The sequence below is a fragment of the Alosa alosa genome, chromosome 6, assembly GCF_017589495.1.
Source record: "Alosa alosa isolate M-15738 ecotype Scorff River chromosome 6, AALO_Geno_1.1, whole genome shotgun sequence".
NCBI classification, from domain to species: Eukaryota; Metazoa; Chordata; class Actinopteri; order Clupeiformes; family Clupeidae; genus Alosa; species Alosa alosa.
Window position 1 is genome coordinate 15,486,170 of NC_063194.1, and position 25,000 is coordinate 15,511,169.

Genomic DNA, 25,000 nt, shown 5'->3' on the forward strand with positions numbered 1-25,000 from the left:
CGGGGTAGGCTAACTGTTTGTGTTGTTTGATAATAATTCGCATTCACATCATAACTGCTCAGCATAAAATTGTTCAAGCACCTCGCCTCAATCTGTGACCGTTATCAGTTTGTACAGCTGGACAGACTCCAAAGGCTTGTTTTGATATACAATTTGTCGACATTAGGCACGCTTGTCTCCTTCAGAAGTGAGGACCACCTGGGTGAGAGCAGAACTTGCATCCGGAAGCAGCGTCCTTTAAGGGGTCATGCACTTCTTTTTTGCTTTTCGCTGACACCCAATTGCAGATGAGTGTGAGTGGAAAAAAAACCCCTGGCTAATCTTTTATTCATTAGTTGATTCACTTCCTTACACTTTCGCAGCCCATTTTTCCTCAGGCAATTTCAGATAGAGATCGGCTTTAGTTTTATTGGAGGGAAATTCTGCAACTTTGTTTTCCCTGGCCATACATTTTTGATAAATATATTTGATGGTGACGTCATGTGTAGTTGACTCATTTTTAATTGTGCAAAGTCACACAACCACGTCACACCGCAGCTCTTGTAGCTTTTTTTTTTTTTTGCACATCACAAACGTTCAGTCAGTGCCTGCCAAAAACCTCAGAACCACAGCTGTTGCCATAAGGAAATGTGCACGCGGTGTAAACATGAATAAGACCATGGGCATGCACTTAATTTGTTGTAGCCTGAGGATTGACACTGAATATTCATGAATCTCTGTGGTAAGCTCTGTAGACTGCAGCTCCGTTTCCCGAGCCGATAACAAGCTGTTTACGTGTCATGAGTTTTTACCACCCCACCCAACCCCCACCCCCCTCCCGGTCTGAAGCTCACGGTCGGGCTGGTTTGTAGGTGTTTTGTCGAGCGGAGGGACGCCATCGCAGTGGCGTTGTGGTTCGTCAGCATGCCGACTGGCGAGCGTGTAATCAAACGCAGGGAATGACTTCAGTCGGGGCGTGCAGTGGCCCCCGCCGGACCGCTGTTGGCATGGCCGAGCGGACACCGTCGCTGGGGCTTGTTATCTTGAAAGGGACAGATCCTACTCCCCTCGTCCCCACATTCCCACCCACCAAACCCACCATACCTCCCTCTGCTGCTGCTGTCCGTAAGCAGGCTGGCACCAGGCATCAGGCTGCTGGCGCTGGCTGTGTTGGAATCTGTTCCCGGGCATTGGGCATCTCATCCACGTTCTTGATGAGGGCCAGGAAAACAACCGGAGGATAGCGGTTGTTTTTGGGGGGTGGTGGGGCGGTTGGAGTTGGAGGTAGTTGCTTGTTTGCTGGATGCCTGCTATGATCGGATGGAGGCTGAGGGACATGACACTGTCCTTGGGGTTGATTGTGGTGGATGCAGGGGTGATGTTGGTTTGGTCTGTCTGTGTATGTGTGTATGTGTGTATGTGTGTGTGTGTGTTTGTACATGTGTGTGTGTGCCATTGGGCAGAAAGAGAGAGAGAGTGGCAGTGTCCCACATTAGTAGCACCCCCACGGCATCGCCAGGGCGGCAGAGAGCTCAGAAAGAGAGAGGGATGGAGGGAGAGAGAGAGGGATGGAGGGGGAGAGAGAGAGAGAATGAGGAGGACAGACAGGGAGTAAACAAGCAACAAGCCCAAGTGTGAGGGAGAGAAACAGAGTGGGAAATAGACAGAAATATGGAGCAGAAACAGGGAGGTCGGGAATAGGAGTGTGAATGAGACGCTGATCCTCTCCAATGGCCATGCAGCCAGGGAATGGAGAGAATGGGGAGGGAAGAGAAGCTAGACTTAGAGGATGAGTGAGAAAGAGAGGACAGAGAGAAAGAGGGGGAGAGGAGAGGGAGTTGTATTTCCCTGGGATGTGGGCACTCTCATTGTCTGTTCCTGTCTATCAATGGTTGTGTCAGTCGGGGGAAAACAGTGCAACCCCACACACACACCCCTTTCTCACTGTCTACAAATTTGTGGGTTTCTGTCTGAATGTGTGAATTGTTCTCTCGGCTGCTCTCGTAGCTGTTTTAACACTTGGGGCCGTCTGTGGCTGATGTCCAGCGTACTGCTGTCCACTCCGGCCTGACCGCAGGGGCCACGGTGGAGTGTGTGTGCGTGTGCGTGTGCGTGTGTGTGTGCGTGTGCGTGTGTGTGTGTGTGTGTGTGTGTGTGTGTGTGTGTGTGTGTGTGTGTGTGTGTATGTGTGTGTGTGTATGAGTCATACTCAGTGTTGGTTCATGGTTGATGCATCCAACTAAACAGCTCTGAGAGAGAGAGAGAGAGAGAGAGTGCGAGTGAGCGAGTGAGAGCGAAGGGACTCAAAGTGACGAACTGGTAACTGTCTTCCTCTAGGACCCTGACGGAGCTGCTGAAGCAGCCAGGAGAGGCGGGCGGAGTGGACAGGGCGGTAGGCCATCACCCAATCGGAACCAACGGCATCTCTGGCAGACCCCTCCGCACCAATAACGGTGAGTAACTCCTGCAGGAGAGCATCTGTCCCTGGGGTGACAATGTGTGAGCATGACAGCGATGGCCAGGCTATTTGTCTTTGGACAGCACAGCGTGGAAGTCGCATAGAGAAAAAGAGAAAAACAGGAGTCTGAACATTTAGAATGAAGACAAAGAACGTCTATGACTACTACTGACACACACATAAATGCTACTCCAGACACCAGCTTTGAGAGGAGCCACAATACAGAGCTGTATTAGATTGTGGTAGCACACCACATTTGTGGCCAATCACCAACAGCTACAGTATCAGTGTCAGTGTCAGCAAATACAAGTCAGTGGTGCTGGATGTCAGAAGTGCTGAATGGAGTTGGCTGTTCAGTAGTCTGCTGAAACTCGCCAGCGTTCTTTACTCCAGGAGTGTTTTGCAGGATCATATTGAGATGAGTGAGGGGGGCCGAGGTGATGTGGGCTCACATTCAGGGCCCTTTGACCCGGCTGTCTTCCAACAGCTCTCAATATGCAAAACAGAGCACCTGAGACACGAGGTCCAGTGCCCCGTGAATACAAATGACGTGTGTATGCACGCGTATGCAGACACACAAACACACACACACACACACACACACACACACACACACACACACACACACACACACACACACACACATACACACACAAACCAGGAACAAATAGCCACAGATGCTCAGCGTCGATTTCAAAAGAGGGCACTGAGGCTTTGTACCATAGTCACCTCTCCCTGCCCCCTGAGCGCATGTGAGCGCCCCGGTCCTTTAATTAAGATGTTATTATGCCTCCCCCTCTTCCTCACTCTCAGCCGCTCTGTCCTGGACCTGCCACAACCACACCGGGCTGCCCGTCTGTCTGCAAACGAGGGGCTTCTGCAACCCATCCACGGCGCATCGTAAATGCACACACACACACACACACACACACACATACACATGAGCACACACACACACACATACACACACACACACACACACACACATGTGAATATGTGCCAGTGGAGGCTTACACACACATATGCCCACACCCATTCCAACAAGCATCTCCGATGCACACGCACACACACACACTATCTCTCTCTCTCTATGCACACTATGCACAGTATCCCTCTCACACATCCACACTTAAGGCAATTAAGATTGGATGGTTCGTGCCTGTGTGTACAGCTCTCGTGACAACACATGCCGTGTCTCTGCTCCGATCTCGCTCCATGTGTTGGCCCACGACTCCCCCGCTCTTTAATTAGGCTTTAATTAACTGGTGGCGAGTGCAGGAAGGCAGGTAGCGGCAGGCGCAGGAGATGGAGAGATGGTCGCACAGGACCCGGTGGCTCCACCTGCTCCATCAGTCAATGTCCGAGCTGCACCCCCTCTCCAGACACGACACACACCTCCGCCCTTAAAGCACAGCTAAACAGCCTCTATCTTTCATATTCTATATTGGTGCTACCAGACACTAACTTATACACACCTCAGCCTTTAATGCACAGTTGAATAGTCTCTATCTCTCCACACCTCAGCCTTTAATGCACAGCTGAATAGTCTCTATCTCATATTCTATATTGGTGCTACCTGTGAATGGAAACAAAGATTTATCAGCGTTTCTTACCTCAGCTCAGTCATAGACCTGACTTACTCTACTCACAACTGTTGGTATTCCTGTAGTAGCTTGACTGGTGGAGGAAGGCACTAATAAAAATGGGGTCATGGGTTTGTTTGCATATCGGGGAGTATGCATACCAGTACATTGTAAACCATACCTGTAACCAGACAATTGTGTAATGCACAAAACCCACATCTGTCCCTACACTAGTTTATGTGCACAAGCTGTCCCGTCCACTCACGCTACAGTTCATCTACTCTTCAACCTGAGTGACCTCTGACAAAATCAGAATTCTGACCAGATTTGACAAAGCCTCCCTACCTGTCACCTCTCAGGCAATAAACACCACCACAATCACCACCACCACCTGGAGGTGTCATAGTGGCTAGACTGGTGGAGCTGGGAGACGTGTGACTACAGCAGTGATGGATGGATTTAGATGGAGAAGGCGATGCAGAATGGGGAATGGGAGAGGAGGGGGAGAGAGAGGGATAGAGAAAGAGGATAGGTGGGAGGAAGCTAGTGATGGGAGGGGACGGTGGAGGAGACTGGGAGAGCGAGATGGAGAGATGAAGAGATACGCAGGTGGGAGAAGACGAGAGGGAAGGAGAGGAAAAAGAAAAGGAAAGATCTGGGAAATAGCAAAGCAGAGAGCAAGAAAGAAGGGAGAGAGAGAGAGAGGGAGTGTGGGTGGAGATCGACAGTGATGGAGGGGGCTGAACTGCGTGTCAAATAAACGTAGGAGCTATGCTCTATAACCTCAGAATCATTACTTCAGTGACTCTGACAAATTTAACACCAGAATCAGGAGAATATATACTATGCCTTTGGCTTTGAAACCACTTTGAGTCTCAAATTTTGATCCCTGACTAAATATCTGTGTGTACATGCAGCACATACACACACACACACACACACACACACACACACACACACACACGCACACTCACACACACATATGCACTCTCTCCCTTTCTCTTTCTCTCTCACTCTCTCTCTCTCACACACACACACACACACACACACACACACAAAGACATGCGCACACTCACACACAGACGTGTGCACTCTCTCTCTTTCTCTTTCTCTCTCTCTCTCTCTCTCTCTCTCTCTCTCTCACACACACACACACACACACACACACACACACACACACACACACACACACACATACACACACATTTATATGTGTGCACACACACACATTTATATGTGTGTGTACATCATTTTGAGTAGGCCAAAACGCCTTCTTTTACATGTGAACTAGTAGTGGACGTTCCCTTGTCCCTCTCGCTTCGGTTGTGTGTGAGTCCTGGTGTGCGTCTGTCCTAGGTGTTGTCCCTCCCTCCCTCCTGTGTTATTTTCTCTGGTCACACATGGGTCATCGCACCTTTGGCTTCACAAGGTCTAGATTCACTTAGTCTTAGAATGGAAACAAACAACAACCTGTGAAACCTTGAACAAACAACATAAATGAGTTGCTGTAAAACCTTCAACTGAACTCAGTCAGTTGCCAGCTGGGCTGATGAGCTAGCACAGAGCAACTTGCGCAGTTCGTTTTAAGCAGACTGCACTTGTGGTTTCTCTCACACAATGTCAAAATGTGTAAGGATGGACGGCCTGCTTCAAAAAACCTGCCATTCTGATTTTTAAAACTCACCCAAAAACCTTGTTCTCAGCAATACACACGAGCAAAACTAAACAATATACTCACTCAATATTTTAAACCAGCTGTTTGAAGGTGACTGTGTTTCTGGTGGATTACATGCAAATGGCTGATACATAGTGAGGTATAGAACAACCAGTAAAGTGGAACACCATAATTGTATGCAGTTATGCTCTTAGTGGAGCTTGCTCTACTTGCTGTGCTGTGAGAGGGAATCCATTGTGTGAGAGAATGCTTAAACAGACACGTTATGTGCAGACACTCAAAAGCACTGAAACTATGTTTTTGAGCATTGTTTGACATTGTGTGTGTGCGTGTGTGTCTGTCTGTGTCTGTGTGTGTGCGCCCACAAGTTTGTTTGTGTGTGCACGTGTGTGTGTGTGTGTGTGTGTGAGAGAGTGAGAGAGATAGTGTGTTTTTTTTGTGTACATGCATGTGTCAGAGAATATGTATGTCAGAGGATATGTGTCATAAGAATGTGTGGTCTTGCAGAGAAGGGGACAGCTGGACAAAGCTGGTCTGGTGTGGAGAACTGCCTCAAGGAAGTGGGGGAGGGAGAAAAAAGAGTGAGCGAAAAAAAGAGAAAGAGAATGAGAGATAGAGAGAGGAGGGGTGGAGAAAGAGGATTCTCTGGGGCAACTCTACTTGCACTTTGATATTGGGTCTGGCTTTTGCACAGTGGAGCCCTAGTCAGCACCATGGACAGCGGCCTGTGGACTGCCCACACTCTCTGATCCCTATTCTGCTCTTCCTTCAAAAATTAAGGACCCTCTCTTCGCCGCAGTCCTTGGCGCAAACCCCCCCCACGCAGCCATACAAAGAGAATTAAACATGGGGGGGGCGTTCCCTCAGCGCACACTACCACCAGTCCAGAAACATTCCAGAAATGTTAAGCATAAACATTAAAAAAACGAAGCCGTGTTTCTGCGCAGTCATCCCATGCACTTCACGTCCTGTTTGTTGCTCTGCTGCTCTTGCCTCTTCCCTGCCGTCGGACTCGGGAGCTGTCACGCGAGGATGAATGAATGAATGAATGAATGAAGTTCCAGATGGCTGCAGCCCAAATAAGAGATGACGAACAGCGTCTCTTATGTTGACAAACCTCACGTCACCTCCGCCTTCAAATGTTTGTTTTTTTGGGGGCCTGAGGTAGAAACCAAACACACACACACACAAACACACATACACACACACACACACACACACACACACAGACACACGCACACATGCATGCATATCCTCAAAAACGCAGACCCACACACAGAGACACACACGCTGCATTGAGCCTTTGTAGATAGCAATGATTAGCATGCGCTGAGAGGCTGCGATCTGTGTCGTGTCTGGGGGAGGGAGAGATAGTATCGGTGAAACATCGGGATTGAAAAAAGAAGAAAAAAAATATGTAAAAAAAAAAGTAGGGGAATATGTGGAGGGATTGTTTACTGAGGGGAAAAGAAGAGTGTGTGTTTGAGACAGAAAGAGGGAGAGAGAAAGAGAGAGAAAGAGAGAGAGAAGGAGAGAGAAGAAGGAGGGAAAGAGTGTGACACATCTGTGCTCCTTTATATTTATACGCCACCCTTCAGACGGTGGAAGTTAACGCGTGCTGAGCCAGTGCGCTCGACGCAATGCGGTGCCGCTTGAGGAGAAGCACACACACACACACACACACACACACACACACACACACACACACACACAGTCTCAGAGGAGAGATAACAGGTTTACCAGTCGCACAGTAGGGAATGCGTATGGGAGCTCATGTGTACGTTTGCCCGTTCCACCCCTCAACCATCTGTGTGTGCACACACATGGCCATGTGACTGTCCTATATGTGCACTCACTGCTGATTGGGACGGCCAGACAGACTGTGCTTTAATGTGTTTGTGCATGGAGCCGTGCGTGTCCTTCTGCACTCGGGCTGGTATTACGATCTGTGTTTTATTTGTGGGTATTTGCATGGATTTGTATGTGTGTGTGTGTGTGTGTGTGTGTGTGTGTGTGTGTGTGTGTGTGTGTGTGTGTGTGTGTGTGTGCGTGTGCGTGTGTGTGTGTGTGTGTGTGTGTGTGTGTGTGTGTGTGTGTGTGTGTGTGCGTGTGTGCACGTGTGTGTGTGTGTGTGTGTGTGTGTGTGTGCAACCATGATAATTGAGGCAGAGGAGCAGAAGTGTTTGATTGTAGAACACACTCTCCATCCAGCCATGACGCCCTTCCTATGACCCCCTTCGGCTGTCTTTACTGAGTGACGCTGTCGCTTCTCCTCCCCCAGTCCCCCGGTCCCCCATGTCTCCACAGCAGGGCCCCTTGCATGCTCCCTGATGTGTGTGTGTGTGTGTGTGTGTGTGTGTGTGTGTGTGTGTGTGTGTGTGTGTGTGTGTGTGTGTGTGTGTGTGTGTGTGTGTGTGTGTTTTTGTATGTGTGTGGGTGGTTGAAGGATGTGCAGGGAGAGCAGCCATACGTACCCTCAGGCATTGGAGCCCCAGTGACGGCAGGCTGTGCTGGAGGATTGGAGACTCTCCCAATGTCAAAAGACTGGCAGAGACAGAACGAGCCCAGCAGATCCAGCAGCGGCGACCGACTGGTCCTCAGCTGCTCCGCTCACCGCTCTACGCCGAACACACAGCTGACAGTAATACGCCGCCTCTGCGCCTCGGTTTACAGACGGATTTGCATTGATCCCTCTCAAGTCCCTCATCATTTCTTCCCTCTACTTTATCTGAGGCAGCCTAATGTGGCAGTGGCCAGACACGGACTCTCTGCCAACGGGAAGGGTCTCCACTGCGTTTGTGTCTTACCACATCCCATCACCCTCACACCCTCACCCAACAAACCCCAACCCCTTAGGACTTGGCTCAACAGTTATGGATCGACACAGTTCTTATTTCTGATGACCTTAAGAGGGCACGGGTGTCGGCCTGCGCTGAGGAGGGATTTGAGAGGGATTCGGCCAGCCTGTGGCTTTTTGATATAAGAGTGCCGCGCATACGCCTCATACATGAAATGAGGCGGATTTAGCACAGTGGACGCCGGATGGGCTGCGAATGCACTGATAGTGCGGATTTACCAACGCCAAGACAGTGTGGCTGTTGTTTAATTGTACTAAGTCCCAAATCCCCCATCACCCCCTTAAGAGACAAGGTTTTAGAGCCCGGGACCCTTTCCATCAGAAGCTGCCACGACTATTTATAGCTCGATAAAAATGGGTGATTACCAAATTACCCCCAAAGTCATTCAGAGCCTGGCGAGAAGAGAGAGAGAAAGAGAGAGGGAAAGTGAGAGAGAGAGAGAGAGGGAGAGAGAGAGAACTGGGCAGGAACCAAGGGAGCTGTTGCACAGACACCTTTAAAAGCGTTCCGCATGGAAGTAATCCCAGTGGATGAGCGCTCAAGTGAAACAGCCCCCTCCCCAACCTCCCTCCTTCACCCGCAGCTCAGATAAACTTCCAAACAACCCTCTGACATTCATCTCTGGGTGTGTCTTCTACTGGTTTAAAGGCTAACGTGAAGACAGAAGATCCATCGCTCGCTCTCTCTGTCTTTATCTCGCTCTCCCCAACACCCCCACCCCACCCCACCCCTTTCTGTCATTTGAATGATCTTTCGCAAAACTCCGTTGGGATTGAGTTTCTGAAGGTCACGCTTAATGTGTGTTTGAATCGGGTTAACGCTGTGAGTTTGAGCACGCGCTGGAATAAGCACTGTTATGTGATTGGGAATCAATTCTGTAACTAAAGGCCAGGCCACTGCACTTAAATGAGCCACAGGAGAGAGATAGAGATAGATAGAGTGCAACTAAGAGAGACAACTAAGACCAGTGGAAACCAGCAGGGTAATAAAGAAAATGCCAAACACACCGCGCTGGGAGAAGGGGACACATGTCAAAACCTATACACACATGATGGCTGATGTTGGAGTAGGCATAGTCTAGGATATAACTGCACACACCACACACACACACACACACACACACACACACACACACACACACAAAATACACATACATCTGTTACACACAACCAAACCAATGTGTTATTTTGAACATTATCTGTCTCTCTCTCTTTCTCTCTCTATCTCTCTCTCACACACACACACACACACACACACACACACACACACACACACACACACACACGCACGTACACTCATACAACCGATCCCTCTCCTCAAGTACAAATGAAGACGTAGACAGATGTGCGCACGGAGGCAGAATCTCTCACAGCTGCAGGGCCTCCATCAGGTTGGCGACAGGTGTCATCTATCTGGCCTGGCAGGGGAGGCCCGACTGATAGAGCGGCTCCTCTCCTTCCCTCTCCACACTGAACACCTCCACCACACCACACCACCTCTCATCTCTTTCAGGGGGAGTGGAGGAGGAGGAGCAGGTAGCAGGGAAAAGAAATGGGCTAAAGCAGATCGATCCAATTACCAGAGAAAATGTCAAAAAGGCGTTTATGGCATGAGACGACATTTATAATGTAATTTGCATTCCAGAGGCACTCCGTCTGAATGGCAGTCTCATTCCCTAGTACTACATGGGCTTCAAGCACACAAGAGCACACTCAGTAATGTTATTAAGTGCTGTAAGAGAGTGCAGGCGACATGCTGTCACTGAGGATAAATATATCTGTGACACTTTAACTTTGAGCTCTTCGTCATCATCCGGACTGACATTATCATGTCAGAAATGTGTTATAACTAGTGGTCACATATTCCTGAGATTGTTTTTGGTGATTACAGTATAATGAAAACCTCTACTGTGTTGAGACATTAGACATGAGACATTTAACTACTGGGATTAAAATTCAAACCCTTATTACTTACAGCAATGACACCATGACATTATTTCAATATATTTTGGTTATTGAAAAGACATAATGGTTTTCACCACAAACATAACTCACTTTTAAGATGAAGACTTCAAGTAAAGCCTTGCTTGCTTTGATATCAAATGTCCTTGGATGTAAACTGATTAAATTGTCTTTGACTAAACCTGATGTGGTTAGAGCTGGAACTAGAAGGGTGGTAGAATGTGGAGAGACTGTATTGATGTATACTGTACCCCTACCCCCACCCCCAATACACACACACACACACACACACACACACACACACACACACACACACACACACACACACACACACATACACACATAAACACACACCCACACCCCCGCATCCCCCTAGGCCTAATGGGGAGCTGTTATTAGCTGACACAGGAATCAACCGGTATTAAGGTGGATCGAAGGGGCTTGGCCGCCATGCTGATTTGCCAGAGACAGAAAGAAGGGATAGAAAGTGGGAAAGAGAGAGAAAGAAAGAGAGAAGTAGAGTAAGAGAGAAGAAACCGAAAAGAGAGGGAGAGAGAGAAAAAGAGGATGGAGAGAGAAGGGGGGGGGGGTGAGGGAACATTTCCTGTCGACAGAGGTTGCATTCGTCCTGCCGTCACAGGATATGGTGTCTCAATCATCCATCCAAGCGTGCCTGCAGGGGAGCGATTAGGGTGATGTGGCGAAAATGAAAGATATGATGACGGAGGCTGAGACATCACCAATGAGAGGAGACATATCACTCTATGGTGAATTTCATTAAGAAATATTGATTAAATGCACCAAAAACATTTAGCATGCATGGAACCCATGGTTTTGGTGATATTACAGTGACACTTTACCTTACCAGTTGGTCTAATAGAGCACATGATGTTGTAGTTTGCATCAATAAATCACTAATCACTGCACTTAACAAAATATTTTTTTTTGCTCAAGACCTCTGCTTGGGGTTATCAGGTTTCTTCATAATATTTCATACATTCAATATGTAACACGGGGGATCTCATATGGGTATATTAAATGCTGAATAAAAGCAGTTCCAAGTTTTAAATGTGAAATTCCTTTGATTTAATAATATTGATGTTCATGAGGTGATGAATAATAGCTAGCACTAATACATTAAATATTATCAAAGAAGGGAACAAAGCATTACCCAAGAAGCCAGTGAGCAAAAGAATTTAAAAAGCAAGAATGAATAGATGATGTGAAAGTCAAGGTGGGATGTAGATGCCATGGGAGACTGAGAGGGATTGTGAAGCAGTGCTGTGAGGTGGAAGGTGAAGAGACAAATTTGGAGAGAGAGAGAGAGAGAGAGATGAAGAAAAGATGGTGGTCGTCTATGACGGAAGAAAGGATGACGCCAAGAAATGTGAAATGAGGGGGAAACACTTCATCGCATAAAAGGCCTGGTCAGTGTTCTGGAAAACACCTTTCAACCACCTCTACAGCCCCCCCTGTTTTTCTCCATCTCTCTCTCTCCCACTTCCTTCTCCCTCCCTGTCTGCCTCCATCACTTCTGCTGTAAAGCTTAAATGTCATTGGACAGCTTACATGTGGTTCAAGCAGAGAGAGTGAAATGTCAAGCATGGTAAAGGGTGACGTGCCTGACTCTCTGTCTACGTGGATGTGTGTGTGTGTGTGTGTGTGTGTGTGTGTGTGTGTGTGTGTGTGTGTGTGTGTGTGTGTGTGTGAGAGAGAGAGAGATAATGTTTGAGATTAAACACGTTTGTTTGGAGAGAGATAGAAAAAGAGAGGGAGACAAAGAGCAAAAAGAACAGAGATAAGGAAACTTAGCGTTTGTGTTATTTCACAAAGATTCTCTGTCTCTCATTTATTTTTCAATTCATTTCAATAGAGCTTTATTGAATTTGTATTGCCAAAGCACTTTTAATTATACAGGTAATTATTGGTATATAAATGAAAAGGAAACAAAGGAAACAGGACATCATGCATTATATAAAAGTATACTGTAGTTTCTCTCTCTCACTCGCTGTCATGCACACACACACACACACACACACACACACACACACGCACACACACACACACACACACACACACGCACACACACACACACACACAAACACACACACTTTTGCAGGTCGTTTGACCAGAACGCATAGGCTGCCCGTCAGCCTGTTGTCCTTGTGTGCTTTGTTGCAGAGCCTGAAGCGATGCTGAAGCTCCTCCACAGCTTGTCTCTCTCCTCAAGTGAGCAGCTGAGTCCTCGTCTGGGCCCTGGCCTTCCATGATTGTTTCATTTAAGCAATCGTTAACATTTACCACCGTGCCGTCTGATCAACATTCTCCCCAAATTAGACGAACACTGAGCTTCTGTCAGACCCAATTACGGCATTTCTGCGGCCTCAGTAACAGAGCAACTGGTCGAGCAAAGTGCTAAAACACCACGCTCATCGGCTCAGGGAACGTATAGGCTTCTGATGACAGCAATCCAACGTTTTTTGGATGAAGACATCTGCTTAAATGGTTAAATGTAAATGACTCACGCAGCAATTTTGTGTAAAACTTAAAAATTAACATTTTCTATCCACTAACGGGCCCCTCTTTCTTGTTTTCTAGTTGTCTCATTGTTTTCTGCTGTGTTTTGGGATTTGAGTTGCGCACATAAGGCCTATAAAGTTGACGTCTGGAAATAGAGATGTGTGAAGCATGCTGATGGTGACGCGTTATGGCTAAGGTCCTGCTGGGTTTTGTGAGAAGTGTTTCTTAAAGCGAAAACGGCTATAAATACATATGGATGTAAATGCACGGTGCCGTTCTGACACGTTGGGTTCTTTGTTCTTTCGTCGGTGATGCCTCTCTCTCTGCAGAAAAGAGGGGGGGAAAGAGTTGGCAATGTGGCAGTCTACAAATCATAGCCTGCTGTGAGAAGAGGAAATAAGGAGAGAGGGAGAGAGAGAGAGAGAAAGAAAGGGGGCAGATTGTGAAAGTAAAAAAAGTGCTGAAGAGAGTGATAGAGGGATGGAGGAATGGCAACTGACCAAAGACGCTGAGTGGTGGTGGAGGTGGTGGTGGTGTAGTGAAGAGAAAAGGGGGAAATGAGGGGGTAGGGTAAAATGGGAATGGGTCCAATGAGAGAGCGAGTGAGAGAGACAGAGAGATGGAGAGAGTGAGAGAGTGAGGAAAAAAGATGAAACAAGACTGACTGTTATTCTCTGTGACAAGAGAGCAGCTGCATGCTGTAATGTACAGTTTCCCTCCTTTACTCTCTTCTTCTCTCTCAGCCTTCTTCCTCACTTCTTCCCAATGCTCACTTGCTTCAACACCTTCCTATCTTCTATCTCTTTCCTCTCTCTCTCTCTCTCTCTCTCTCTTTCTCTCTCAATGTATGTACAGACATATGGACTGTCTGTTGTACACAGGCCAATTAGAAATCTAGATCTGCACTGGGGTTTGTTAACCCTCAACTCTCCACCCCCACCCTCTCATCCCCAGGCTCAATGACCCATCTAGTCCCATACCACACACAGCAGGTTGAGTGGAAGATACCATGTTAGGTAGCAGAGTGGGGGAGGATCAAGGTGATTTCAAGGTCACAAGACTGCAGTGCATCGGCAGTACATCAATCAGTTTTTGTGTGTGTGTGTGTGTTAGTGTGTGCTCACATGCAGGGTCTGCGCAAAAGAGCAAGTGTGTGTGTGTGTGTGTGTGTGTGTGTGTGTGTGTGTGTGTGTATGTGTGTGCGTGTTTCTGTGTATGTGTGTGCGTGTATGTGTGTGCGTGTTTCTGTGTATGTGTGTGTGTGTGTGTTTGTGTGTGTGTGTGTGTGTGTGTGTGTGTATGTGTGTGTGTGCATTTGTATCACAAAGACTGTATTGCACATAAAAATCCCCATTGCCACCCCACAGAGAGGGTCAAAACTATTTGTGCTCTATCGTTTTGTGCTGCGAGAAGGAAAAAAAGGGAAAAAAGAAAAATTGGCTCATCCCCTGGATGGAGTCACGTGGCGTGGCACTCTAAGAAAACCAGCTCTGAAAATGTGCATCTCTGTCCTTGTGGAGTACTGTGTGTGTGTGTATGTGTGTGTCTGTGTGTGTGTAAGTACGTGTGTGTGTGTGTGTGTGTGTATGTGCAATGCCAGTGCTTTGAGCTGATGCTGATTTGTGAAGTCCCATTAGGGTGAGTGCAGAGTGGTGCTGTGAATATGGATGGGCCAGGATTCCCTGGTGGCCTTGATGGGGAGAGCAGACTCTCTTGGGGAGAGAACCAGTGCTGACAGAGAGAGAGAGAGGGACAAACAGACGTGATGGAGAGAAAGAGAGACAGAGAGACAGAGAGAGAGATTGGGAGGGAGAGAGAGAGTGATGGAGTGGCCGATTGGGTGAGGTCTGTGCCTGAGGTTCCTCTACATCTCTCTCCTCGGGGCCTATTGGTATTCAGACCAGTTGTGCTCCTGCAGCCAACACAGTGCCTACAAACATGCCACCAACACTCCTCTCGTCTCCTCTCGTCTCATCTCGTCTCCACTGCTCTGCTCTACTCTCCCCCCAGTCACCGTTGAAGACTCAATCACGTCACGTCCAGTCTACTCCATTCAACTGTCTCTCTCCCTCCCCCTCTCTCTCTTTCTCTCTCTCTCTTTCTCTCTCTCTCTCTCATCTTCTCTGTCTCAAAAAGATGGAAGTGACATGTCAATGAAGGAGGAGGAGGAGGAGGAGGAGGAGGGGGATGTGGAAGAGGAGGGCTGCGGTCTCAGCGGCATCTCGATAGTGAGGGACGGAATATGCAAATGAGCCTGAAACATTTACATAAATACATTTCCACAAATTGATTCGGCGCACCAGTCAGTGTGTCTCTGTCTCATCACACGTGCGATTGTTTCTCAGAGGAATCAAGGGGTTTGGGAGAGAGGGCCGCATAATGTGCTGTTAAACAGATGTTAGACACACCGCGGGGATCAGGGAAGTGCTGACGAGAGAGAGATGAGGCACGAACGCTGGAGTTAAAACACACACACACACACACACACACACCTACCTCTATGTGTTTACAGTACAATCTTTATGGCAGTGGAGCCTTCGAAGGCTTTTGTCATCCACTTAGCGCTTAAATAAAAATGGTTTAGGGCTAGACTTTGCAAATAAATGTGATGGCGTACCGTTACATTTTTAATTATAAGAAGCACTCATAAACGCCCCCCTTCTTAGAGCTATTGTCAAGCTGTTTTCAAGCCAGTTATTTATATGTGTGTGTGCGTGCACTTTTGTGTGTGTGTGTGCATGTCCGTTTTCATTTGGTGTGTGTTTGTGTGTCACAGGCTGCTATCATGACCCCCATCGTTACATAACCCAGTCAGCCTGTACCTCTGCTGTGTGGTACGCACGCACAAACACAGACACACACACACACACACACACACACACACACACACACACACACACACACACACACACACACACACACACACACACACACACACACGCTGTGGGTGACAGGGCCACTACAGGGTTCTCCTGTGACAGTGACATAATTGTGAGAGTGAGGCAAACAACAGCCAGCAGCGTGGAGTGCCATCGTTAACAAGTGTTAAGTCAGGGTTACCCCTTCACCCAAGCCATCTACTACATACACCCTTACTACCACAGACCCTCTCCACATACACACACTACCACCCAACATATCACTGTCATCTCACATCAACCATCACATTACATCACAAGCAATCCATTTGCGCTGCAAATGGAATGTGGAGCCCAAAACCAAAGTTGACAGTTATTGTATAACAATATGGCAGTAGATGTTTGCTCGGCGTGAACACCAAGCTCTTCCCGAAACTACAGCGTGTGCACATGCAGTGGCAAGTTTGGCGCAACTACTTAAGCAGTCAACCCACCAACAGTTGTGTAACGTGTTCTTGTCTTCAACCTCCACCCACCCCCACCTCCTCTTCCTTGTCCGCTACACTTTTGCTCGCCTCAAATGGCTGGTAATGTTTAATACAAAAAATTAATATGCACGTTGACGACTCGCTCTTCCTGAGCGGGCGGGATGCATAATTAACGAGGCACTCGGCTGCTCGCGCTGCTGCTGCAGCCACTGAAGGATTAAAGGCGAGGGAGGCCCTCGGGGACCTGCAGGGCTGAGAGGGGCCCGTGCTCCAGGTCCTCTCTACTGTTGTTTCCAGATGCTTACCGGCTCTCTGTTTGGCCTCGCTTCGTTCACTGGAGGCCAATCGTGCGTTTGAGCGGCCTCCTTTCAGGTTCTTACCAGCTAGATGAGCTGAACGGGCGAACCACCAACACTCAGAAATCATGCAACAAGAGAGTGAGACAGAGAGAGAGAGAGAGAGAGAGAGAGAGAGAAAGAGGGAGCAAGAGAGAGAGAGAAAGACAGATATAGAGAGTGAGAGAGTGTGTGTGTGAGAGAGAGAGTGAGAGCGAAGAGGTTAACAGCCCATTTTGCTGCGTTAATTATTTAAAGTCTGAGGGTGAGAAACAGAGAGCACGCCAGTGGGTGGTGGCGAAGGTGACGCCACAGGAGACAGGTAAGCGCGATTGGAAGCCACGTCCCCTGGAGATATACTCGAGGTTTTTAAGCAATTTGCTCCCGCTTGTGTTGCCTATTTGTCATTTGACAATAAACTCCTGCCTCACTGAGTCCTTTCACTTCCTTGAGGCGGTGGAACCACCATGTTTGTGCCTCCGCTTTTACGACAATAACAAATTGCTACGGGAAATGTTAACAAGTAGCCTGTAGGCCAGAGTAATAGCTAGGTTACCCTTTCATCAAGGTCATCGTGAATAACACATTCACAAACTGAATGCAACCCATGAGACATAATCATATAACATACAGCCTACAGTACGTGAGGTCATTTGCAATCTCTTTGAAAATAAATCCATTTTGCTGTGCAGCGTGGGACTTCATAAACAGTGGGAATGGACTGTTGGAGAGCTCAGCCCTACCACCACAATCCTCGCTCAGTAACTCCCTGGCATGCGTCAAGGTCACTGTCACACCGTACTGTAATACATGAAGTGACATCAAATTACCATCGTTTTTGCTTGACTCCGCACGACAAGGCGGCCAGGAAATAATTAAAGACGTGAGCAACTGGCAGCTTTTGGTTGAAATCACTTTGCTTGCTGGGCCACATCGATGGACTCGCTCTGAGAAACAGCTGTGTAAATGATGAAGCAGCATCTGATTTTTTATATACGGGGTTTAGGAAACACATGTGGGAGATCCGGAAAATTGAAGTTCCACATGAAAACGGATCTAAATACTGTGTAATTAAGAAATTATGATACTGTAAAATATACCTGTTGCACACAAGCGATCACAGGACTGAGAACAACCGGCTCCAACTGTGCTCTCATCGTGCGCATCTTTAACAGAGCAGCGCTGAGAGTGTGACTTGAGCTGAGCGCATCTGACATGTGGAGGTATGTGGGGGGGGGGGGCTTCTCTGCCCCCATCCCCCCAGTCAGCGTGGCAGTAAAACCATCTGACGGCTCTCTGCCACTGTCTCTTAAAAGCCAATAGGAAGGAGACCCGCTGACAGTCGGGTCGGTGGGCACAGTGAGTAGTTGCATGACTGGAGCTGCCCAAAGTGGGGACACTGACAGACAGACCCATACCCCATGACCAGCCATGCCGATGCTCGGGAGTGGCTTCATAGAGAGACAGTGATCTCAACGAAAAACACTTGAAAGCTGGAAAAGCTGTTTTTTTTTGTCTAAAACTAGCAAGCTCACTACTAAAGTGTATGCAAAACCTTGAAAGCTTAACCCCGTCCACAAAATTTGAGGTTGGGAAGTTCGGTCTGAACTTTTTCAATTGAGAAGCAACTATGCCCTAACCAGAGTGGTTCAAACTGACTGCACCAATTAAATTGTTTGCTGGGCAGGCTTTGTAGCCTAGAAATCTAGACGCACCCTAGCGTCGGCAAATTAATTTGCTCAGCCTGTACGTCTAGTAGCAAACCATAGGAATTTCTATTGGCTGACGCCGTGGACGTCATCCAATCACAGCTCTCTATTTTGTTAGAGAGTCTTAAGGCGGGCTTAACAGGATGACGACAGTCCTACGACGGTGAACAACAAGGAAGGTGGCTATGGTGAACGAAGAGCGGTTGTTTGAATCGGCGTTGGCGTCAACTTTGGAGGAGTTGGACTTGGACTTGGAGCAACACAATGCACTTAAGTCATTCCTTTCGAAGAAGGATGTATTTGCCGTTTTGACGACCGGATACGGATATGGTCGTAGCGCTGGCCTATTGCATGCCTAGGCAGTTTGAAAGACAATTCTCTGCCCGCCCCTTGGATTAAGTGAGGTGAATGGGTCGATTCCAGACTATACATTTCAATGATATAGGATGGCCCGCCAGGCTAATGATACACTACAATAAGAAAGCAACATAATTTTGTTGTGTGTTTCTCTGTTCCTACCTGAACAGTAAACTTTCAAAGCGATAAGACCTGCTCAAAATGCCATTAACCTCTGTTAAGAGTTTATGGGCTTTCAAAATGATTTTGGAAACGTTATTTTAAGGCAACAGGCTTTGTACAATGATGGACAGATGGGCAACGGTGCCTCATCTATCATGTCACCTGAGCTTGTTTCAGTTGATTTTGTTTGCAACAAAAAGCCTGTCGCTGGATTTTTAAAACATTTTTACATTTAAAACATTTAGATTTCGTTATCGTGTCTGGTTTACTACATATAGACAGCGCAATAAGTTTAACACGCCCCATAATCACGTCCCAATGGAGCAGTCTCAGACTCAAATTCTGACTAGAATTTTGTATGACTACGTCAGGCTACTTGCAAACTCCACCTATAGTTCAACTAGCACTGGTAAAAGCTAACTAGATGTACCGCAGAGTGGTACAAAATATGACCGCTGCCCAGTCCTGCACATTCTCTCTGCAAAAATAAATCACGCTTGTCAATTTGTCTCCATCTCCTACTCCATCCCCTACTCTTGCAACTTTTGTGTATGTAAATGAGTGTGTGCATTTGTGTGTTTGCTTGTGTGTATAAGTGTGTTTCTCTGTGTGTGTGTGTGTGTGTGTATGTATATTACATTACATTACATTTGGCTGACGCATTTTTAACCAAAGCGACTAACAACATGGTAAACAGTTTAAGTTTTAAAGCAATTCTCTCAACACTTTTAGGACAATTTAAAAATGGTAGAGTACAGTAAGAATAAGTGCATCAGTGAGTGCTGTTTTTAAACAGTTGAGTGTCAGTTCAAGACGGGTGGTAAGTGGTAGCCAGTGTGTACATGTAGCTGGATGAGCAGCAGGGTAACATGTACCCTTTTGGGTTGGTTGTAGACAGGGTTGTGCACAATTCAAATTGCAATTCTACTTCCTGTTTGCTACCTCAATTGAAATGCAAGTGAAATTCAAGAATTGAATTGGAATTTAAGAGCCAGTTTCAATTAAATTCTGGAATTTTGCACAAGCCTGGTTGTAGACCAGGCGCGACACCGCGTTCTGGATCATCTGAAGGGGTTTCACTGTGCAGGCTGGGAGACCTGTCAGGAGGGCGTTGCACAGTAGTCAAGTCCTGAGATGACTATTGCCTGAACCAGGAGTTGGGTAGCATCTTGACTTCTTGAGTCCTGATTTTCCGTATGTTGTAAAGTGCGAAACGGCACGACCGGGCGACTGAGGCAACATGATCTGAGAAGGTTAGTTGGTTGTCGAGAACAACTCCTAGATTTCTTGCAGTCCTGGTAGGTGAAACAGACAGGGAGTCAAATTTGATGTTGATGTCGTGGTGTATGGTAGGTTTAGCTGGGAGGACCAGCAGTTCAGTTTTTGAGAGGTTCAGCTGGAGGTGGTGTGCCTTCATTCATGTAGCTATGTCTGAGAGGCAATCCGAGATCCGTGCTGAAACCAAGGGGTCATCAGGTGGAAAGGACAGATAGAGCTGTGTGTCGTCTGCATAGCAGTGGTATGAGAAGCCATGCGAACGGATAATCTGTCCCAAAGAGATGGTGTAGATAGCAAAGAGAAGGGGGCCCAGCACAGAGCCCTAGGGGACCCCTGTGGTGAGATGGTAAGGTGCAGATAGCTGTCCATGCCATTAACCGTGTCAAAGGCAGCCGATAAGTCAAGCAGAATGAGTACTGATGACCGAGCGGTCGCCCTATATGTGCCTGTGTGTGTGTGCCTGTGTGTGTGGCATGTGTGTGTCTTTATGTGTGTGTGTGTGTGTGTGTGTGTGTGTGTGTGTGTTTGTGCGTGTGGGTGTGTTTATGTGTGTGTGTCTGTGTGTGTGTGTGTGTGTGTGTGTGTGCGTGCGTATATGTGAGTGTGTGTGTCATTTGTGTGTGTTCATTTCAACTGATTTGTGTACAGTCACTAAATTTACACATAAATTAATGTGTCCTGGATATACCAGCATGGGCTCCTACCAAGGCTTATGTGGCTGCTGACAGTCTATCAGATCCCAGTTACTGCAGTGGAGGGAGTGGAGAGGAAAGTGAACAAACATCTGAGGCGGTGGCTTGGTATCCCTCCCAGCTTCACTGCAGTGGGGCTCTACATCCGATCAGGACAGCTCCAACTTCCATTTTCCTCTGTGGTGGAGGAGTTCAAGGTGGCTAAGTGCATGGTGGCAATGATGCTCAGAGACTCAAAGGACGAGCAAGTAAGCAACGCAGGGGTCACAACACGAACAGGCCGTAAGTGGGCAGCAGACACTGCAGTCAGACAAGCTGAGAGCTCCCTGGAGTTGAGAGACATCTTTGGCAATGTCTGTATGGGTCGACAAGGACTGGGAACATCTCACTTCACACAGTGGAGGAAGGCAAGCGTCCAGCAGAGGCGGGAGATGGTACAAGCGGAAGTTTGTCACCAGGAGGAAGAGACACGGAAGGCTAAGGCTGTGGAACTGGCAACCCAGGGAACATGGACCAGATGGGACCTCCCAAACAGGAGGGTCACATGGACTGAGCTCTGGAGGCTGGAACCTTTCCGTGTTAGCTTCCTCCTGAGGTCTGTGTATGACACACTCCCATCACCAGCGAACCTAGCCAGGTGGGGCTTGAGGGAGGACCCGCTCTGCAAGTTGTGTGGGAAGAGGGGGACACTGGCCCACATTTTAGCAGGGTGCCAAATCGCTCTGGCTCAGGGGAGATATAGGTGGCGGCATGACCAAGTGCTCCGAGTGATGGCTGACATTTTCGAGCAGGCCAGGAGAAGACCACAGCCGACCAAGCCACAAGTACCATCAAGGCAATTTGTCAGGGCAGGAGAAAAGCCATCCTCTGTTAAAAGAGCCGGGACCTACATCCTCCAGGGGGCACAGGGGTGGGAGATGTCAGTCGACCTGGGGAAGAAGCTCACTTTCCCACCCATCGTCCAGACCACCTTGAGGCCTGACGTTGTCATCTGGTCAGAGCAAGCTAAGAAAATCATCCTGGTGGAACTGACTGTGCCTTGGGAGGAAGGCTGTGAGGAGGCCCATGAGAGGAAGAGCCTAAAATACCAGGACCTCATCATGGACTGCAAAGACAAAGGCTGGCAAGCATGGCTGTTTCCAGTGGAGGTCAGGTGCAGAGGGTTCCCAGCACAGTCAATGTGGTCTGTGCTCACTGCACTTGGCATATCTGGCAAGGAGAGGACAGCTGTGGGCAGGGTTGGGGAGGCAGCAGAGAGAGCCTCATGCTGGTTGTGGTTTAACCCTTAAAGGTGTAGGTTTTTGAACGTTCTAAGTTCCTCAACAATTGAAGGTTCTAAAATTCTATGTTGAATTCAATGAACCCAGATATTCTTTAGAACGTTCATTTCTCAACATTCCCGTCACACCAGTGTGACGGTACTCCTTTAAGGGTTAAGAGGGAGGAGGGGGGCTGGAGGCCTGGAGATGATGGGCAGTGACCTGGCCACCACTGCTGACCCGCCAGCTGGAGGGTGTAGCGGTTAAGGGTCAAAACACCCCGAGAAGGTTGGGCACCGTCTGATGACATCAGCTCCAGGCCAAAAGCCACCCACAGTCACTTTAGGGAGTGGCTGTATGTATAGCATCACGTGATGTATTCAACAAGTATGGCCCCCCCCATGAATGGAATTCCATGAAACTCAGCATACATTCAGAGGGTGTCATAGTGATCCTACAGGTCAAATTGTGTGCAGTTCTGAACATGTCAGCCAAAGATACCTGCGATTACAGAGCCTCAGTTACAGTACAGAGCCTCAGTTTTTTTTTAACTATGTGACACTATACCGTAAATGAGTAGTTATGGGATGGGTTGAGATGGCCCCTTGAGCCCAAGGGCCGACAGATCAAAAAAATCATCCTTGTGGGGCTACACACACACCAAGTTCAGTGTCCCGGGAATCGTTGACACAAATTTACAGAAAAAAAATCTGAAGAAAAAGAAATTACTTTTATTACAATTATTGCATTCAATGTATTCCATTGTAATGTTTAGCTGTGTGTTTGTGAGTTTGATTCAAAGTAAGTTGTAATTAGCAGCACAAGTCAATAGCAGCAGCCATTTGCACTATGGGCACTTGTTCAGTTTCAGGCCGTGGTGGAGCGAAGTAATGGAAGGTGATTAGGGCTGGGATAAACGATTATTTTTTTAAACAATTAATCTAGCGATTATTTTTTCGATGCATCGATTAATCTAACAATTCATTTTTTCAATCCGATTCGATTTCGATTCGATTCGATTATCGATTATCTCCCTATTAATTGACTAATAGCAATTTATACATGTTGATTTACATATCTGAATGAAAAAACATGAATTCCAACATAGCAATATATGTTTATTGCTCTTAAAATTCCAAAGTAAAACAATTGCAAAGTAATGCATTCTTAGTCAGAGGTACAGTAGCATTCAATAAAGTTCAGTAGTTTATATGTCTAATTGAGTGCCTGTCACTTTAAGACGTTTGTGAGGGAACCCTTGCAATTGTAACACTAACGGCTCCTACACACAGTTGCGTGCGTTGCAGTGCTGGAGACGCATCCCATTCAGGTCATCCGTTGCCGAACTGAATTGTGGGTCCGTTGCGTCGTGTTTCTCCCGTAGCTCGCGTTGAGAAGTTGCTGTTGCTGCACCGACAGCACCGGCCAATCAAGCCAATCGACGGACGGCACCAACCAATCAAATTACGGTTATACTTCAAGTCATTTGCATTCGCTACCGTCGGGAACACCCACTGGCATGCGTTGACAGAACGCAACTGTTTGTAGAGGCCGTAACACAGGCTGCCGATGTGGATGCTGGTGTGAATGCAATTCATAATGTAGTAGTTCAAATAATGGTTCGTACTTCTCCTTGGGACAAGCACTTTTGATGTTTTGAGTCTCGGAAAACACTTTTCCATATACATTAGGATTTTGCAAACATTCAGTGTCAGTCAATAAAATGAGCCCTGCATGAGTAACGAAATTGACAAGCAGCTGTAAGTAAGCATGCTAAACTTGACATCCAAACAGTATTCTAACTGAACAGTAATCTACTGCTTGATTGCATAACTTAACTTAGTTTAGTCTCCATGATGTACTATGTTGTGATAAGACCTTAGCAGAGTTAACTGTAATGCAGCAGTTTTGAACAAATTTGCGCAGCATGGTCACAATGCTAAGCGGATTTAAAGGAACCATATGTAAGATTGTGGCCAAAACCTGTACTGCAATCACTTTCAAAATGCTGAAGAGCGATGTATCCCCTCCCCCTCCCCCCTGACTCGAGGTTGCCAGCCCTGATGGCGAAACACTACTGACTTTGTGATTAGTAGATAGGTGGAGGGTGGCGCATCAGGCCAAAACACAACATGACATGTCAAAACACAACATCAACATCAGTTGAGGGCTGCAACTTCACTTTTTAAATGACAATATCCTGGCCGGACTACTGTTGTCAGTGATATAAGTATTTGAAATGAACATGATTTCTTAATGTCTAGTGACATATCAGGGCCATTTTATGATTAATTGAAATATTTTTCTTACATACGGTTCCTTTAATAGCAATTTAGCCCGCCGTGTTCTATACAATGCTTCTATGTGGCAACAACAATCCTTCAACAATCGTGGATGAATATTTTGTTAAAGGCACATGCAGAGGAGGGGCAGCGGGCTCGTTACGAGAGAGAGCGGGCAGGGCAAGGAAAGGCTGCGTGCGTAAAAGGCGCAGCTCAAGGAATGGATTTTCTGTCATCTTTAATTTAAGGTTTCGGTTTTGATTTTGTGGCGCCCCTCCACAGATTAGTCAAAATATGGGAAATACTGAAGGTGTAAAATAAAAAATATTTGGCGGCAAGTGTTATGCTTGATATTTACCCACTCGCGTTGCTACTACAGTCTGGTGCGGTGTTTTGGGTCTCAACGCGCATATTTTGGATCTCAACGCGCATATTTTGCGTCAACGTCATCGATAACGTCGACACGTTGTCCCAGCCCTAAAGGTGATGAAAACCACGCCGTCTCCACATTGGCCAAACCAACTGCCATGACTGGCCAAGGTGGCA

The 25,000-nt window shown here is 47.3% G+C and overlaps 1 protein-coding gene across 2 annotated transcripts in view; it reads left to right on the forward strand.

Moving 5' to 3' along the window:
* The window catches only part of LOC125296332 (protein shisa-8), a 75,178-nt gene that overhangs the window by 28,777 nt on the left and 21,401 nt on the right, over positions 1-25,000 (forward strand). For both annotated transcript variants that reach the window (XM_048246203.1, XM_048246204.1), the window contains exon 4: positions 2,317-2,432. In XM_048246203.1, coding sequence (XP_048102160.1) covers positions 2,317-2,432 — 116 coding nt within the window. The remainder of the gene's footprint in view (positions 1-2,316; positions 2,433-25,000) is intronic.